Source organism: Prunus mume, linkage group LG6 (genome assembly GCF_029339155.1).
Source record: "Prunus mume cultivar Tortuosa linkage group LG6, ASM2933915v1, whole genome shotgun sequence".
Taxonomy (NCBI): domain Eukaryota; kingdom Viridiplantae; phylum Streptophyta; class Magnoliopsida; order Rosales; family Rosaceae; genus Prunus; species Prunus mume.
This window is the reverse complement of record NC_142703.1, coordinates 6,223,750-6,242,129: the sequence shown is the minus strand read 5'-3', so window position 1 is coordinate 6,242,129 and position 18,380 is coordinate 6,223,750. Positions and strand designations below refer to the sequence as shown.

The 18,380-nt window shown below is 35.8% G+C and overlaps 2 protein-coding genes and 1 pseudogene across 4 annotated transcripts; all 3 read right to left on the bottom strand.

Moving 5' to 3' along the window:
- Positions 1-1,042: 1,042 nt before the first annotated feature.
- On the bottom strand, positions 1,043-3,367 carry LOC103336321 (uncharacterized). Of its 3 annotated transcripts, XM_089054428.1 has the most exons (6): positions 2,999-3,140; positions 2,841-2,893; positions 2,574-2,634; positions 2,406-2,477; positions 2,108-2,288; positions 1,043-1,980 (listed from the first exon to the last, which is right to left on the bottom strand). In XM_089054428.1, the coding sequence occupies exons 1-5, from the start codon at positions 3,005-3,007 to the stop codon at positions 2,112-2,114; spliced, it is 372 nt and encodes a 123-aa protein (XP_088910554.1). In that variant the 5' UTR covers positions 3,008-3,140; the 3' UTR covers positions 1,043-1,980; positions 2,108-2,111. The 3 variants fall into 3 exon arrangements, with proteins under 3 accessions (XP_088910554.1, XP_008237584.2, XP_016650690.2); XM_008239362.3 differs by having other exon boundaries at positions 1,043-2,288; positions 2,999-3,367; XM_016795204.2 differs by lacking the exon at positions 2,406-2,477 and having other exon boundaries at positions 1,043-2,288; positions 2,999-3,367.
- LOC148915958 (lysine-specific demethylase JMJ18 pseudogene) lies at positions 1,606-11,579 on the bottom strand (annotated as a pseudogene).
- Positions 11,580-11,715: 136 nt separating this feature from the next.
- On the bottom strand, positions 11,716-13,976 carry LOC103336322 (sequence-specific DNA binding transcription factor). Its single transcript, XM_008239363.3, has one exon. It carries the CDS (start codon positions 13,370-13,372, stop codon positions 12,035-12,037), a length of 1,338 nt encoding a protein of 445 aa, XP_008237585.1. The 5' UTR covers positions 13,373-13,976; the 3' UTR covers positions 11,716-12,034.
- Between the last annotated feature and the right edge of the window lie 4,404 nt (positions 13,977-18,380).

The following is an 18,380-nucleotide window of genomic DNA, read 5'->3' as shown; positions in this document are numbered from 1 at the left end:
ATGTAGACAAAAGGGTTTACAATTCACATGGGTCGGCATGTGGTGTGAATGTACACACATCTCCTGTCGTCCATGTGGTTTAACCCATAGATTTTATCTGTCAACAGCTAAGCAACCCAACCCAATTGATTCTTCTCTCTCTCTTTTTTTCTTCAAGCTTCTCTCTGTCTCTCTCTTTTTACCTTTTCTTGAATTAATAACAAAAAAATTATGCATCACATATTAATTTTCAAGGAGCCCACCAAGGAGAATTTAAGACTCATGTCACTCAACCTCATGGAATTAATGATATTTTTCTTTTCTTTTTCAACATATTAATTTTCCATGTGGGAGCTAGGTAATTACTTGAATGTGACCCATCAACAAGGCTAGCAAGCTAGAATAATTCCCACTTTTATCACACTTGATGATCTTTTTCCTGCAAGTTGTACCATTTCATTTCATCTTACAAAAGAGAAAGCACTCAAATTTAATGGTGAAAGAAACAAAGCAATAGGCGTTACAATGATTAATTGTATTAAGAGACCGCGCCGTTGTTCTTTACCAACAATGCTTATAATTAATTTACTATAAATAAGCCTTTCCATTAGAACCTTCCTTGTACAACCCAAATTCATAATATTCCTTGAGAATCCTTTATTAGCGTATAATAATTAGACCTTTTGAGTTTAGCGCCCCTTTGTAAATTATTACTTGAAAGATGATAGTTTGAGTAAATTGAAAGCCATTGCAACCATGTGCCAAAAACTACCATCCTTAATGATGTTTTTATGCATGCTCACTTGCACCTTTTAGAGATAAAAATATAGCCAAAGAAAACCAGATGTTGCAAAAGCATTTATATTATTGGAACATGAGAACATGTGCATAGAAATAACTATGCAAATTGCAATGGAAGATCCTAATTAAAGGATCCCAATCTTTTATTTTATTTTATTTTATTTTATTTATAGTTAATGTATCAACCGTTTACACATGAGATTTGAACTGAAGACTTCTTTCTCCAACGACGTAACACTGAATCTCACTAGACCAAATGGCCTTTTTCTTTCTTTCTATTTTTTTTTTTTTGCCAAAATCAAGAAGCGGAATGAGGATTTTCTCACGCACTAGTAAGGTGCTATGGAGTTTCGAGCCTGAGAGCATTGTTCAACAAATCAAGACTATTTTCTATTGGACTAAACTGCGTTGATGGAACAAATGGTTATAGAGGAATCGATTTTATTACCATGATAACATTAAGAGGTTGATTGAGGATGGGCCCCACGTGGGCAAAGCAAAGCACTCACAGAGCCCATATTGAGCAAGAAAGAGTGGAGGCCCCATGTGCCCACAAGCAACAACTTAACAGTGGGCAAGAAAGGGAGAGTACTTGGGAAAACACCACGTTCTCACGTCCACTTCTTTGCTTTTTTCCCTTTGTTACTCATGTCCACTTCTTTGATGTTATGTTAAGACCCAAATGGATAACAGGATAAGCCTTTGCCAATAACGCCTTTTTAGAGTAATGTTGGTTATATAAGCAATTTTGTACATTATCTATCTTCCAAACAGAGCCCATGAAACAACAAACCCATAATAATCCCACAACATAATATACACAGCTAATCTGAAGCAGAACAATTTCTGTGATGAACTGCAAATTGTTGAATTAAGAACATTTCCAAATAGTATCAAGCTTACAATTTCCATGAGTTTTATTTTCACTTCCAATGTCTCAATGCAATAAAATAGCACCGAACTTTTAGCCACAGCTTTTAGGGAAAGATCTTTTTTCCCATCCCCATCTTACTCTTTAACACCCCAACAGCAACAACATAAAAAGAGGTCTTAAATTCAACACATATATTGAGGAGTGGAATGAGAATTCAAAATAATAAATCATTTGGGAATCAAACAGATTTTCTCCTATACGGACGTCCGAAGGTTATTATCGTGCGTACACCATGTATTTTCTACTACCCATCCCTGTTTTCCTCTCTTTACAATGACATCCACATCCACACCATCAAAGAATAAGAATTTCAGGCCACCAAATAAAAATACAAGGATCTGCATGATATTAAACCATTGACAATATTCATTAGAAATGTGTTGGCCGTATTACCTGGTTATTTTCCATATCCGTACAAAGCTATGAACCAGATAGAGAATTGTATGTATTTCTCATGAAAATGCATCATCCATAAATTGAAATCCACCCCTTTTGAAGTAAAAGATGATACAAATATGGGAGGCATACTCCAATTGACTGTGGACCCCTCTCCTGCCATCCTCTTCTGCTCTACCTTTAAGAACCATGAAAATCAATGAATACAATAGAGTCACTTAAGAAACGACCAACTTAATGAAGCAGGAAAAAATGGAAGGGGTGAAAATTGAATTCTCCTCTACCACAAATTTACCAATATAAGGGGGCCTTTTCCATCAATTTGCCAACATAAGGGGCCTGTACACAAGCTTTGTTTCAGCTTTGTCTAGTACATTTCACCACAGAGAGAGAGTTTCAGTTGCCAAAGGCTATAGCTTTAATGCATGTCCACTGGGTAATTTACAGTATTTAAATTGCATACCTTTAAGAAAATGACCTTCAACTTCTGAGAAACAAAATGATAAACAGTCCCAGATGTACATCTGGAAAAGAATGACAATTAAGGGAATGTCAACATATGGAGATGGTTTTGCAAGTGCAATATTTCCATTTACCCTTCACCTAATTTTCTCATTCTTAACAACAATGTCTGTCAATAAATAATGGGGAAGAAACAAGAACTAATTTTACAAGCTGATATCTCACAACATAATTTTCAATTGATTGGCACCGACTGCACCATGTATACCTGTTATTATAGCAACAGCTGATTGATAAGGTTGAAGAGTTGCTGCACCAACACTGTCAACACAAGTAGTTGTGAAGATTAACACACATCAATGTTCAGTTCAGACCTTTTTTAATCTAAGAACAGAACATTCACACAAATTAAAGTAAATTCCAGACCTTGATCATAACCAGAGCACAACATATTCAGAGCAATCCATCTTGCATCTATATATCACAACAATGATCTGATAAAGGTAAGTATTATTCATGATGAAGAAAAATAACGAAGATTTATGTCAGTGGAAGTCTATGGACTTGGCTTTAACATCTCTTGACAATAATAACAGAGTGAAAAATTCATTTCATGCTAAATTGATAATTTGTTACCCAAATAACTCGGACTCAGAGCATGAAAATCATCGGACAAACATCATGGAAGACGGGATTGATGTGACCTGACTGACTAATGCAGAAGAAACCTGACTAGACGAAATGCAAGATGCATTTACGTTCATCTTCTCTTCTGAAACAGGCAACAAGATCAAGTTTCCCTTAGATCACAAGACTTGATTCTTTTATGAAACATGCCACTTTCATGATCCAGTCTAGTTGTATGCGTATCAGTAGTGTCCTCGGATGCCCAAACTTTTATGGCTTCTGATCTCCCTTCCAATGCTTCAACTAGCATATTTAGTTCATTGATAGTGTGACGTTGAAGGACATATCTATGATTGATGTCACATGAACAAAAAAGCTTTGCATGTTTGAGACATGAAAATCGGTCAGGCGAGCACTTGCAGCGAGCTGCCAACAAGTGTAAGTCATAGAAGCAAGAAAAGCATTCCCTCCCATCGTTCAAATCAAAGTCTCTTTCCATTTTTTGCGGCTTCAAACAAATTGGAAGACGATCTAGTCTTTCCTCCTCCATTCGCACTCGTGTCTTAACTGCTCTCGTGAGCATACCATCTTTGCCACAAACACTTTGCCAGCTCATATTTCTTGTAGTCTTCTTTCCAAGAACTGATAGTTCCCAAAGGGCCTGTACAGCTTCCTGAGCTGATCCCAGTAACAATTTGTCATGTGAAGTTGATGTCTTACGACACTGCTTACTGTAGAGCTCAACTGCATTTTGCCCATGTTCTAACCAATCAACAGGGGCCACATTGACTGCCTCAGCACAGTTAAAGCCACAATTAAATCCAGAATGGTATGCCCTCGGAAAAGTAAGAACAAACTCCCCAGAATGTTGGACAGCTCTATGCACAGGAACACCTTCAGACTTTAAAACTGAAGGAGATAGCTGAGGGACCAGTTCATTTAGTAAACGAGGTTGTTCCTCAAACAAATTGGGCAAATGCTTTCTTATTGCACATTCCAAAGCAGGAGCATGGCTTCCAGACACTCCATAACATACTTTTGGATCACCCAAGTTAGGGAATAGACAATAGAGGTGGTGGTCCTCAACATGCCAACAAAATGAAGAAAAAGCACATCTCCACATAGACCATGGGACTAGAACTACTGAGATATCACTTGATTTTAAAACTTAGTACAGAACCGGGCAGACGTGGGAAGTGATTTAGATTCCAACCTGACATTGCATACTGATCCAAATCATTTCCGGTTACCACAGACAATGCCTTAGGAAACCCACTTCCAAATACTCCTGTTTCCAAGTCAGCTCCATAATAAACCTCAACCTCATCTGTTGTTTGCTCAACTATTCGCCAGTATTCACCTTCAATATCCTCCACAGAGGGTTTCCATGTTTTCTTTTTAGTTTCACCAGAATTTTAGCATCCTTTATTCCAAAGTAACTTTCCTTGAAAGTGTAGGCATATCTCTGAAACTCATCAAATATAAAGTCTGATCCTGAACAAATCCGAACATCTCATCTGTCTCAGAAGCAATGTTTGAACATCTTTTGGTTCTCATTCTTGAGTGCCTCCTTCGTTTTCGCTTCCGACCTCTACTTTTCTTTCTCATGGACTCTCTGTTTTGAAGTAAGTCAACTTGCTGAATATGCGTAGAAAATTTTGCACGTTCCCACATCTGTTTCTCCTTAAGAGGGCAGGGAGGAGTCCAGGAAGGTGGAGGGACAATCTTACATACACCATAGGATTCGGCTGCTGGGCGAATCTTTGCTATGTAACCAAGTGTATATTCAAATTCCTCAATAGTTGGATAAAATACAGGTGCTTCATCAATGGCAACCCTGCATGCTTCGTCTGGATCCCATCTGGCTGATATCTTTCGACTTCAAGGACTGCCAGAGCACTCTGGTGTTTTATCACTTCTTCGGCTGTTCTTATAAAAATGGTCCTCTTTTTTCTGAGATTCTGCTGCCAATTTGAACTTTTCCATTGACTAAAAAAATCTTGAAAACCCGACCACCCAACAATATCTCAAAAACACGCCTAAGATTCCAGGTAGGTTGATGACTTGATGGGTAGGCAATAGGTATACTTGTAAACAAAGGGAGCTTCGGGTTTAGAAGATAGAGAGGCATTTTATAATAAAAGAAGAACTAGGGTTCAAGATAATAAAAATAGAGGGTAAGTACGAGAAATAACCATACAGAATAAGAAGAATAGAAGAAGAAGACAGAGGATTAGAAACAGAAATACGTAAGAGAATGAGAGATTAGGGTTTAGAAGAACATTGAAGCAAGAGATAATTTTCATTTATCAACCAATTCTGCCTCTACTGAATTACATAGCATGTATTTAATATTTATAATGACCTAACCTTGCTAAAAAGTACTACAAATAGGAAAGTAATCCTACTCCTACTAGAAACAGGCAAGTAATAAGAACAGAAAAATAATAAATCAAATAGGAAACTAAATTAAAATATCCCTAATTTATTATTCTGCATCATTCTCCCCCAGTGACAGGAACTCGACTCCGGTGAGTAAAGTAGGGGCTTGAACATCATTGACTAACCAACATCAAAGGGATTCTTGACATCAATGTTATGGAGGCAGTCTAGGAATCCATTAACTTCCTTGCTTTCAATGTCTTGCGGCAGTGCAAAGGTGGGATGAAAATTTGGCAATGTTGACAACAAGCTTTTTTTTTTTTTTTTTTTTTTGGGTCTAATAGAAGACAACAAGCTACAATCTGGCCTTAGCATGACAAAAGAAACTTTCCATCGAAGGAGGAAAGTGAAGGGCAAGTGATGGATGATCTTGGAAGTTTTACCTGATTACTGCAAAATGTCCACAACAGATCACACTGCAGTTACCATATTGGCCTATTAGCTATTATAGTTTCATTCATATTCTATAGCTGACTTCCACCTTGGAAGCAACCTATACAGTATACAGCAGCCCTCCTAGAAACCTTATGCAAAATGTTTTCACAATTCACATTTGTCCTCTAAGTCAGACAAACCATAAATCCCAAAACCAAGACTATCTACATCAACTCGACCTGAATAGACACTGAACACCAATACTCGATTTGACCAACATCTATAAATCTACTAAGGTTTACTTACACAGAAAGTTCTAATAGACGCTAGATGTTCTTTCTTGCACAACTATTCCCCATAGCTTCATGAAATAAGTATAAATATTAATCTTCAATAATTAATTTCTGCCATTAACAAATATTTGTACATGTACATCCATTACATAAATTTTCTATTTTGGTTTTCTTTTAAATGAAGTCAACAATGCAAAATTATGGCCCTATGAACCCAATGACTGCCTGTCTTGAGATTTTGAATTGTTAAAATATGATAGGGTCATTGATTCTAGCACTCTCAAAACAAGAAGTCAGACCTATTAAGTGAGAGAGCTAAGGAGCAGGATAAACGTATAGGTTAGGTGGATCAATGTGAATATCAAACTAGATGAGCCTACGCTGGTGTGAAAAATATTTAGCGCTAATCTGAGTCTCTAAATGAAGGCCAAACAAGTTGACAAAATATTTGAAGGCATATAACTGAAACAGAAGTATTGTAAGCAACAGTTATAATTCATAGTTTTCTTAGAGTACTAATCCTCCAACTTCCAAGATACATCCTGCAAACACAAACGCTTGTCAAAAGGACACTTTGCAGTAATCAGGTAAAACTTAAGAGCTACAAATTAAAGAAACGTGACACTAACTGGCCATTAACTGTAACTTATCTCAGTATCAGCATAGTTTGAGTCTAGCACACGGTGCTTCTTTCCCCAACTGAGCACATTTTCCATTCTAAACTTTAGCTGTGGTCAACTGAAAATTATTTTTACATTATATACTAATATCAACATGGACCATCTGAAAAAAGAAATACATACACACACACACACACAACACACACACATATATATATACAACCCTTCTCACATCCATTCATCCAGATTTTTGTTAAATTCCGGACCAATCATTTCAGCCTTTAGACACCTCCAATGGCTTTCTGATACATGTTTGAAGAAAACTTAGCACATCAACGGACTGTCAGAGGAGAAAAACTTGTCTGTCACTTGAGGTTTACTGAGCTGGCATCCCAACCCAATTAAAAGACAACACCTGTACTTTTTGTCCACGTCATACTAAAACAAATAAACTCTCTCCCAATTTTCTTCCCTCTGCTTCCATCGTTGTCTCTCTCGCTGGCCCATCTAATCATTGATGCAAAAAAAAAAAAAAAAACCCCACGGTTGAATCTGGGATCTGGGGTGTGTGAATTTAGTTTGAAATACTTGATGAGATTTCAGGCCCAACAAGCCCCAACCAGTGTACTAACTCACCAAAGTTAAAATAAAATTGTGAACCAAACTTGTTTGGCTCTGAGCAATAATGAATTCAACGCTAAGCAAAGATGCAAACTTGGGTGTTCGAAATTCAAACAAGGAAAAAAAAAACACCACACACAAATTATTGACTTGTGTTTTCCACCAACAGTCACCAAATAGATTCAAAGCAAAACCACATGCCCTAACTCAATCTGGGTTAAAAACTTCAAGGTACCAGAACACGTGCAAAGAGTTAAAAATGATCTCTCAGTTTTAAGTTTATGTTGCTGTCACAACACTCACTCTAAGAGAATGGTTTCTCAGAGATGATTACTTAAACAACAATAGAAAGTAAGACAATCAGCTCTGAAGAACTTTTGTCAAACTTTCATTCATAACATTTCCCATTATCCACATCTACTGTATAAGAAACTCTTATTAAAAAGAAATCTATTGCACAAGAAACTAAAGTCTGTTGCTTCTGCATGCTAAGCATGATCAGAACAAGAATATGAAAAGATAACTCTAATCAGAAATGATTTTATAAGTATACACAAAGCTTATGAAGGTGATATATCCTTCGATATCAACCTGTTAAGATCCAAATCTAAGATACAGAATTCAAAGGAAATTATGAATAAAGCATAAAAGAAATTCCAATCATATGAAAAATTCAGGCAAGGGAACTTATTGCCTGAGTCATTCAAAGTGTGTTACAGATAAAAATGCATTAACTCCACATGGAAATCATTATAAGAAAATGATAGATGTCATAGAAGATCTATGGACAATAAATCTCTATGCTTTGATACATTCTTAACATCTTCCCAATTAAAAGTTTCCTAGTAACGGGGCACAGATCTTTATACCATTTGTTACTATCTTGCATCAACAAGACCAGTTTGCATGGATATCAAAGTGATACAGAACCCAACTTTGCGTGTTGTAGAAACACTAACCAGACACATGTAGCAGGGATAGATAGCATCCAATCATCTTTGACAGTCTTCTTTTTGCATCATCTCATACAATTTCCTTTAAATGCAAAGAAGGATTTGGTAAAGTTCATGCACTGCATGGAAGGCAATTGATCACCTAATGTTATAGATCCAGAACATTAAAGACCATATGTTCAAATTAGAAATTAGAATTTGTGAGCTCTGTCACTACTAAGTTTAGAGTGGCCGCAGCTATCATGGCCCCAGCAATATAATTAGTATGTGACTGTTAAATCTCCTCAATATAGTGATGAATGCCATAGTTATCTGCTTATGCAAGAATTCCCAACTAACATTCTGATATATATAAAAATAAGTTGCAATTTATACGAATGCAAAAAATCCCTCACTGAAAAAGAATGCAAAAAACATTAGCACTTAGCTCTAAGAAGAGGTTATGGAAGGTCCCTAGTTATGGCGTGAACTTTCTGCCCTTGTACACAGATGTGCACATGTGAGAGAGAGAGAGAGAGAGAGAGAGCATGCAGGGACATAAAAAAGACTATGCGTATTGTAAAATGAGAATACCAGCCCCTAGTAAAGCTGGCAATCCATCAGTTCTGGGGGAGAATTTGTCAAGTAGATTTCATGCCAACCCCAATACTACCAATTTGAAAAAAGAGACACCACAACCCCGCTTGGAAATCCATCGTGTTTAGGCAGGACATAGCCAGGTAGAAAATTATTCCAGACCCAAAACTGCCAAATCCAATCGCAGCCGATGCAGTAAGGACCAACATGAAACCGACACAGGCCTTTAATTTCAAGAATGTAGTAATCCAATATTGTCAAGATTACCTAAAGCCACCAATAAAGTAACACATGAAATCCAATCAGTTAATAACAGTATAATCCCTCTTGAAAAAATTAGTTTCTCTTTCTTCTATTAAAAATAAATTTACAGTATTATAGCCATCATAAATTTATTGTAACCTGACCTCTCTAATCCCCAAGCATAATAGTCTTCGACCCTAGCCTACCCATATCATCCAGGTATCAAAATTATCATCCTACAGTCAGACCACAGTTCTTTAATTGAAGGTGGCATGATACCTTATTACTGTTTGTTACATATTAGGTATTGCACAACCTCTCACTTGGTAATAGGGTAAAATTATTGTGAGAGATAATATAAAAAACAAGGGATTTGACTTTTCTAATAATGGTTACAAAGGCACTTGCAATGGCAGATTACAGAAAGCAACTTCAACCAAATATACCTGTAGCCTGACATCACAAAGGAAAGATACACAGAGACGAATCTTCACACAGAGCATCTGATAACTCCAATATTTTTAGTGACATGGGCTTGTCACCAAAACAAGCCATACAGAAATACATCCTTAGATGATGAAAGCTATATGCTGACTCAGGCCCTTCAGAAATTACAAAACAAGACCTGAAACTTCTATGGCTGCAAGAAATAATAATCTATCATCAATTCAACTCCATTAGAGGTCCCTTAGTTATTTCGTGAACTAACGGCACGTTCAAATTCACATTCAACAAGGGATCATAGGTTCTCTTTTTCTTCCTTTGTAGTTTAAAGCATTTTGAGCTAAAAAGAACATTGCAGTTTGCAGTCTATCAATTGATAATTTAACTAAGTCTCTTATGGCCCCAACAACCATCCCTTCATTGCTGCAAGGAATCTCTTTATCAACCAATCCAATCATTCACTGACCACTGCCCAGGCAAAAGAGCCACAAAGTCAGAGGGAGGAGCGCACCTGAAATGAGCAGTGGTCATTTGACAGGACAACAACCAAAGATCTTCATGGGAAGAATAATGGGATAACCACAGCTACAGCCTGCTTTGAAATTTGCACAAATTTAGTTCTTAGCTCAGCAGAAAATTTTACTTGAGTATCTCCGTGTTTTAACAAAATGATCAATACAGAAAGATCAAGTAAGATTGGAAGTAACAGCATGTTATTGAGAAGAACTACTTTAACCTCTAGTAGTAATTTGCCGAAGGAGCTTAATGAGAACATAACTGACTAGCAAAACCTTTATATACCGTCTGATTCTAGTATTGCAATATAGTAGTTTATAGATGCAAATTACTTGTGGCTATTATTGAATCAGTAATAAGTCATATCTGTCTTAAAGATAAACTCATAAAACTTGAGGATGAAATATTGAATGCTGTTTAGACAATGTTACAACAAGATCATTAGAGAACATAAAGTATTTTAGAAAGAAAAAAAAGGAAACATATAGACCGACTAACAGACAGAGACGTCTAAAGCCAGAGAGGAATCAGCATCTAAAGTGGATTGAGCCCAGAGGTTGCAGAAACTCGCACCACATATCTGAAATATTCTAGTACATTTAATTCCTACAAAGAGAAACCATATATAGCTCTTGGCTTTCAAGATCTGCATTGTATTCTCTATGATGGTAAAGACAACTGGCTGGTACATACCTTAAATCAAAATGCTTGTCAAAGTTACAAAAAATTTAAATTAAATGGCGGAAAAAAAATGAGATGCTGAAGCAAAGAATTGCTGACTAAATCAACTAGAAGAAAACAAATATAAGAATCCAGTCCTGCAAGATGATAAAATAGTATGGACAAGGAGTGGGCAAACCAAATAAACATATAGCATAGACTCCAGCTAGAAAATATAATGGACCTATCCAACTTATAATGTCAAACACCTTGAAGGTTTCCCATCAGAGATTCAGAATAACCAACATGGTTCTGCACTAGCATAACAAACTAGAACTTAAGGTGACATGAAAAATACAACAGATTTAAGCCAGGAAATCATAATCTTTGACCTTAAATCAGACAAAGGACCAGAGTTTCTCTAGGTATACAGTAACATGAACATGAGTGAGGAAACAAAGCTCATGATAGCAGTTGTTTCAAGCACTGAACATGACATGTGTACATTTTTGTAGGGTTTACAGGATGGGCTGCAGAACCTGCTCCTGCGGCCTCCTAATTACCAACCCACTCTTGTTACTTATTGAAAAAAATATTATATTACTTGGGATACAGACATGTAACTCACTAGTACAAATTGCTCTTTCAAAAGAAAAACATCAGCAATGACATTGAATCAAAATATTATAAAGCTGCCAGTAAAATATGGATTATTGAAAGTAAAAGACAACAAAATGAATGCCAATGTTCAATTTGAGGAAACCAAACAATGATACTAGAAATAAAAAGCTGATTAAATTACGCAAAGCACCAGCTTACATTACGCTATTTAGACCTTGTTCATACAATTTTCCACAAAAAGTTTCAACAATAGGAAAATGTCAATTTACCAGACGTAAAATAAAGAAAACTAGTCATTCATACTGCCAAAATCATAAGCTTTACAGAGTACATCCAGATAGGTCACGGTTTCCAGAAAGGTCCCACAACCAATATGTGATACTTGAACCGACTGCAGCTTACCAATTTAAAACAGAAGCAATGTTGCCTGCAAGTCCCACTATTGCAATAAATACTGATCAGAACAGCCACTTAACTAAATCCAGCCCCCATTTCCTTCCGTTTCAATTCCAATGCCATGCGCTCATTCTCAAGCTTCATCCTCTCATTTTCCATCCTCAGCTTTTCCAATTCACGGTCCCTTTTCTTACTAAATCTTTGCCACTTGAAATGCTGTTTCTCCAATTCTAACATCTCAACTTGAATTTGCAGCTTCTGTTCTTCTAACTGAAGAGATCGAGATTCAATCCATTGCTTCTGTAGCCAGGCAGCTTTTGTGCCATCAGGTAAGACTTGATTCATATCAGCTTGGGGAATAGGTGGATGACAATAAGAACTCTTGTTACAGTCCTGGGGATTCAATGAACTACCATAGTTAAATTCTTCACGGCCCTGGCCTTGTCTCAACCTCTTTACAGAGTCTTCTAAAACATATATTCCCCGGTTATCTCCATGTGAAGCATTATTTTCCTCAAAGTCTTCATGCTCATCAGTTTCCATATCCTGATCATCTTCGTCAAGATCATCATGGTGGTGCCTTCTCGGATCATCATTGTCATGCTCATCTCTTCTAAGAGCCCGCTGTAAGGATTTCTGCAATGCTGGATCATGAGGCAGATGCAAACGATTTCCATTATGGTAAGAACACATCTCCTCATAAAATAGGTGCTTTGAGCTTAATATTTTCCTAACATCATCTTTTTCTTTCTCTGTTAGGTAATCTATCACATCCAAAAGTGCCTGGTTCTCAACAACCTGGCAAGACGTGCCCCTCCCAAGCATGTCGTTAAGTTTCTTATACCTTTTGTTCAGGTCATTGAATTTATCCTCACACTGCTGCGGAGAAACATGAAAACCTCTTTCTGCCATGACCTTGGAAACAGATTTCCACTTTCCCTTTTTCTGTAGAGTAGAATATTTCCTCCTTCCCCCACTACCACAATCAGAACTTGCATCCTCACCTATATAAGATACAGCAGTGATTAGAAGCTTCACCATCTGATCTGTCCACTTTACACGCTGCCATGGTGATCCCTTCTTCCCTCTATTTCCTTCAGCATGGCCATCAGTACCATCCTCCGTATAACTCGGCTCATCCTCATCGCTTGCTGAGTTCTTGGACCTCTCTCCCTTATTGTAATCCATCATGGAGATGGTTTGGTCACAAGTATGCATGGTTCCCATTTTGAGAGGAAAACCCTCGTGAATCGATGGATGGGCCAAGGACCCTTGACGAGGATGAGGATGGTGTTGGTGTATGGTGTGTGGGTGTTGGGTTTGATGTTGAACCCTCATCGATCCTTCTAAATCAAGGCCACCATAGGAAGCCCCACCAGGAACCATACCTCCCTGTGATAAATGCCCTTCCATTACTTACTATAAACAACAATCAGATCAAGAACTCTTCTTTAGCCTAAACCCATACTTTTCATGCATATCCATTGTCTGTAGAAGCCATTTGCAAATACCTCATGCACTCATAGATCAAAATCAATCCTGCCCATTATCTAATTTCCCCTCCTAGAACATTTTTCACCTTTTCTTAGACCAAGTATATGCATGTCCAATTCCCCCAAACACCAAAACCAAACAGAAACCCATTTGCTAAATTTCAATACCAAGCACAAATTTTTACAAGCTCAATCGAGACATTCACAACCAACTAAGAAACCTACCCAGTTCAGCAGAAATTTTAAGACAATAAGTTCCCAGAAAATAAAATCATTCCTCAAAGATCAACAGCATAGAAGCAAAGCAACTTATCTGCAGGAAATGCCCACAAATCTGAGAACCTTCCAGTAATCAAGCCGAGATTCCAGGGCGAAAGATCACGAAAATACACCTCCTGTCTGGCCCAAAAAAAAAAATCTGGCTCCGGCTCATACGCTACATAAAATAAAAAGGGCTTGGTCTTGTGTAACGCTACAGCCTATATAATACAGACACCAAAAAATTTCCTTTTCACCTTTTCCCATTTATGTCAAAAGAGACTGAAAAGTTGTTTATTTATTTGGTAAGTTTTAAAAATAAAAAAATAATTAGTAAGTTTTAACCTCACTTATTTTAATAGTTTTCTAATCTGTTTGGTTCTCGCTGTATTGGAAAAGAGCCAAGGATCTAGCAGGTTCAATGTATGGGAAGATTCGGTGGGTTCATATGAATCAATTTGATAACCCCAAGTCCTTTTCACCGGTAAATTTAAAAATTTTGCTTTTGAAATGGCCAACAATTTAGAGTTGGTACCATTTGATACGAAATATACCCAACCGATGACCGACCGAGGGTAGTCAGTGTATGCAAAAGTGGAACCGCCGCCGCCGTTGTCAGTAATACCGCATTGTGGTGGTCGGGCTAGTTTGAAAGTGGGTCTACCGAAACAAACAGATTGGGTTTTTTTTTTGGGCCAATTTTTTTAACCCAGTTCAAATTCATGGCTGGAATTTGGGATTTCGCGACGGTTTTAGGCCTAGTTTTCTTAGGCAGTGTTTTAGACACTGTTTCTGTCTATTTTGGATAGTTCGTGCTTCCAATTTTGCACATCCTGGACAATTTGTATATAATGCTAAACTGAGACAGTTTTGTAAACATGGTGAAATCCTTGACAATTTGTAAACATGCTAAAATACCACATCCTGGACGATTTTTAAACATGCTAAAATCCACAATTGAAACATGCTACAAACATTAAAAAAAAATTGAAGCCTGAAACTAAACATCTAAATCCAAAAAAAGAAGTTTGAATTAGTTAGTTAAAATCCAAAAGAACGTAGTGCTAAAATATGAAATCTAGTATGAGAATATTTGTTTGTGGGAATTTTCTGTGTATTCTTTTTCTTGTAGAATGTCATATTTATAATACAACGGAACTAAGAAAAAGAAGTTTTTAATGAGAATTCTATTATGGTTGAAAAAGAAATCGTGAAATATGACGATCGACAAATGAACACTCTTGAAATTCAAGCTAGATATAAATATGAAATTGATATATAAGAATAGGCCTTCCTGTCTAACTCTTAAGGGAGTGTATTCAGTTCTAACTTTTAAAGACTTTTAATGAGTTTAAAAGTCTGGAGGTATTCAACTATGACTTTTAAATAGTCTTTAAAAGTTTAGTGGTACTCAATTGTGATTTTAAAAAATCTCTTTGGTCAGTGTACTATCAAGAGATGGCCTACTACACTGCCAATTTGATTTTGTTTTTTTCTTCCATTATCCGTCATGTGAATTGTTATGATGATGAGTTGTTTCTTGCTTGTTTTTTTCTTTTCAATGCTTGAAACAATTGCTACGTACTAAGAGCTATGGTGGGATTGCATTGGTTTCTTCCATAAATTTTTTTTTGCCTCCATTTGCAATTTTTAAGGCCTATCTGTAGGAACAGATGATTTTGTTACAAAACTCACATTCTCCAACAGCAATTTAGCTCTTAGCATCCTGGGGGTTACAGCTAACCCTACATTCTGGTTCTGTTATTTGGCTAGGTTCTATCACCATGCCACTTTACTGGTATCTCCCACCCAAACAGAGTATACTTCTAGAAGGTCTTACGGATCTCAACTTCGTTCCAGCAACCGGATAATCTGTCCTTTCTTCCCCAAGACCCAGCTCTACAAACTAAACTAATTAAATCCATAATATTGATGGCACACCTTATATTTGAGTTGCCTCCAACAGCAGCAACCTTATTTTCTGCATACTTGACTGTTCTCAAGTGAAAAGTTCTTAGACATGGAAAAATATTTCTTTGCTTTTACACAATTGTATCCAATTGGGGGGTTTTTTTTTTTTTTTTTTTTTATGGGCTACTTGTTCCATATGTGGACTAGTTAATTCACCTTACAAAACATAAATATTAGAAGCAATTTCTTTTTTCATTATATCCTCTATGATAAATATTAAAATTTTTAAAAAAATACTATTCATAAATCTATATATAAAGCAAAATGCAGAGAATGGTAAAACATTCAAAATATTAGAAAATGCTCTTGGTTAATATAAATTCACACTTTTTCATTTTAAAAAAATTAAAATTAAAAGAAAAATCAGATAATTGATCATTTTTTATGGAACACAACTACCTATTATCTTTTTTAATTCTAAAATAAATTTAAATTTTTTTAAAAAAAGCTTATCGCAAGTGCGGAAGCGTGTGCGGAGAGGCTAGTAAATATATATATATATATATATATATATTTAAAAGAGTATATAAAAGTATGTAATGATAAAAGTATATGAAAGTATATCACTTAACTTTATAAAGTATGTAAAAGTCATTAAGAATCAGTCAACTTTATAAAAGTCACTTACTTACAAAAAAGTTTTTAAAAGTTAGAATTGGACTCCACTTAAAAGTCATGCACTCATTTATATGTTTAATTAATATATACAATTATGTGTGAATAACTAGCCCTTATCATATATTAGTGGGAATAATTATGTTTAATACCCGGAATATCCCTAAACAATACATCTCATGATTGTCTTTAGGGCTTATTTTCATAAGATTTTTTTATACAAATTTATAAATAAACTCAATCCTAGACATGTATTTATAGAAAAACCCAAGCACTATTTAAACATAGAAATACACCCAAATCAACCTCAAAGTCAACTTTTTGGGTGTGTTTATAAATGGATTTTGAGTGTGTGTAATGATAGGTTTTGGGTGTGTTTATATGTTTAAATAGTGCTTGGGTTTTTTATAATTTAAGCCCCCATTTTGGGTGTTTTAGTGAAACTCCCATTTTTTTATTTGTCAGGGGTAAAATAAGAACTTCTCATTCCTTTGACTTAACTATTGTTTTGCAACTTAGAGTTGAATCTCACTTAACTCCTTAATTCACTCTTATCTGTCAAGATTGTCAAACAATTTGTTAAGTATGATGACATGACACAAGTGTAATCCTTTTTTTTATTTAGGAAATTTAGTTATATACCCAATCTTAGACCTAGTTTTATAAAGAAATCCTATACTATTTAAAAACTATAAACACCCCCAAAACAAACCCAAAAATTAACAGCTATCAATTTTTTCAATTTAATAGATGTTTTTTGGTTTATTTGTGTGTGTTAAATACCTATATTGCCCCTTGTATCATGGATTTGAGAGAGAAAAATAAAATCTGCCCAGATCTGCCAAAAAAATATATATGCACAGATCTAACCCAGATCCGCTAAAAAACCAAATCTGCCAAAAAAAAAAAACCAAATCTGCTAAAAAACCAAATCATATTTATTTTCTCCTTTCTTGTTGGAGCTTTCTTTGGTGTTAGAGCAAGATGAGCTTCCATTGAAGCTCAGTTTCAAGTCCAACTATATTCTTTATCTTTAATCTACAATTTTCAATATTTCACATTTGATTTCTTATTCTAAAATCGTGCTTCTATTGATTTTTTTTTTCGAATTGTTTAAGACCTCGAGCGAACCTTGATCAAATGTTCTTAGCTCTACTCCTCTTCGCCACGTCGTCGTCGTCGTTGTCATCATTGTCATCATCGTTGTTTGGTTTGGACATGAGATTTTTGATCTTTTGCTTTAATTATGTGTTTCTCTTCGAATTTTAGTTGATTTTCGAAATGTATTTTAAGATTTGCTGATCGATTTATCTTTTATTACTATTTCAGTTATAGCCTTATTTTTGTTTAACAATGTACTTCTATTACAGAGTATTAACAACGTACTTCTTTGACATAATAGTATTAACAATTTGGGCTCAACTTGTTTTGAGTTGGTCTAATTTGTTATGTCTTCATCTTTTCTTTGTTAGACATGTATTAGAAATAGCAACATGACAAGCATTAATCAACATGATAGTAAACTAGCAATGTTATTACTCTAGACTGGAATATTACAAGGGTAGACGTGCATTAGAAATAGGATGTCATATGAAACTAGCAGTGTTATTACCATCTGGAACATCACAGGGGGTAAACATGCATTAGAAATAGGATTTCATAGGAAACTAACAGTGTTATTACCATAGACAGAACATTACAAGGGGTAGAATGCATTAAAAATAGGATTTCATAGGAAACTAGCAGTGTTATTACTCTAGACTGGAACATTACATCAATTAATCAACATGACAGTAAACTAGCAATGTTATTACCTTAGACTGGAACATTACAGTCATTAATCAACATAAATCAGAAATGTTATTACTCTAGATTGGAACATTAAAAAAGTATACATGCATTAGAAATAGGATGTCATAGAAAACTAGAAGTGTTATTACCCTACACTGGAACATTACATGGGTAGACATACATTAGAAATAGGATGTCATAGGAAAATAACAGTGTTATTACCCTAGACAGGAACATTATAGCCATTAATCAACATGACAGCAAACTAGCAGTACTATTACCCTAGACTGGAA

Coding starts and splice junctions, on each gene's coding strand:
- LOC103336322 (XM_008239363.3), bottom strand. CDS start 13,372: ATGGAAGGGCATTTATCACAGGGAGGTATGGTTCCTGGTGGGGCTTCC.
- LOC103336321 (XM_008239362.3), bottom strand. Junction 2,635..2,840: donor AGCTGTTGCTATAATAACAG/GTATACATGGTG, acceptor ATTCTTTTCCAG/ATGTACATCTGGGACTGTTT. Junction 2,289..2,405: donor GAAAAGGCCCCCTTATATTG/GTAAATTTGTGG, acceptor TGGTTCTTAAAG/GTAGAGCAGAAGAGGATGGC.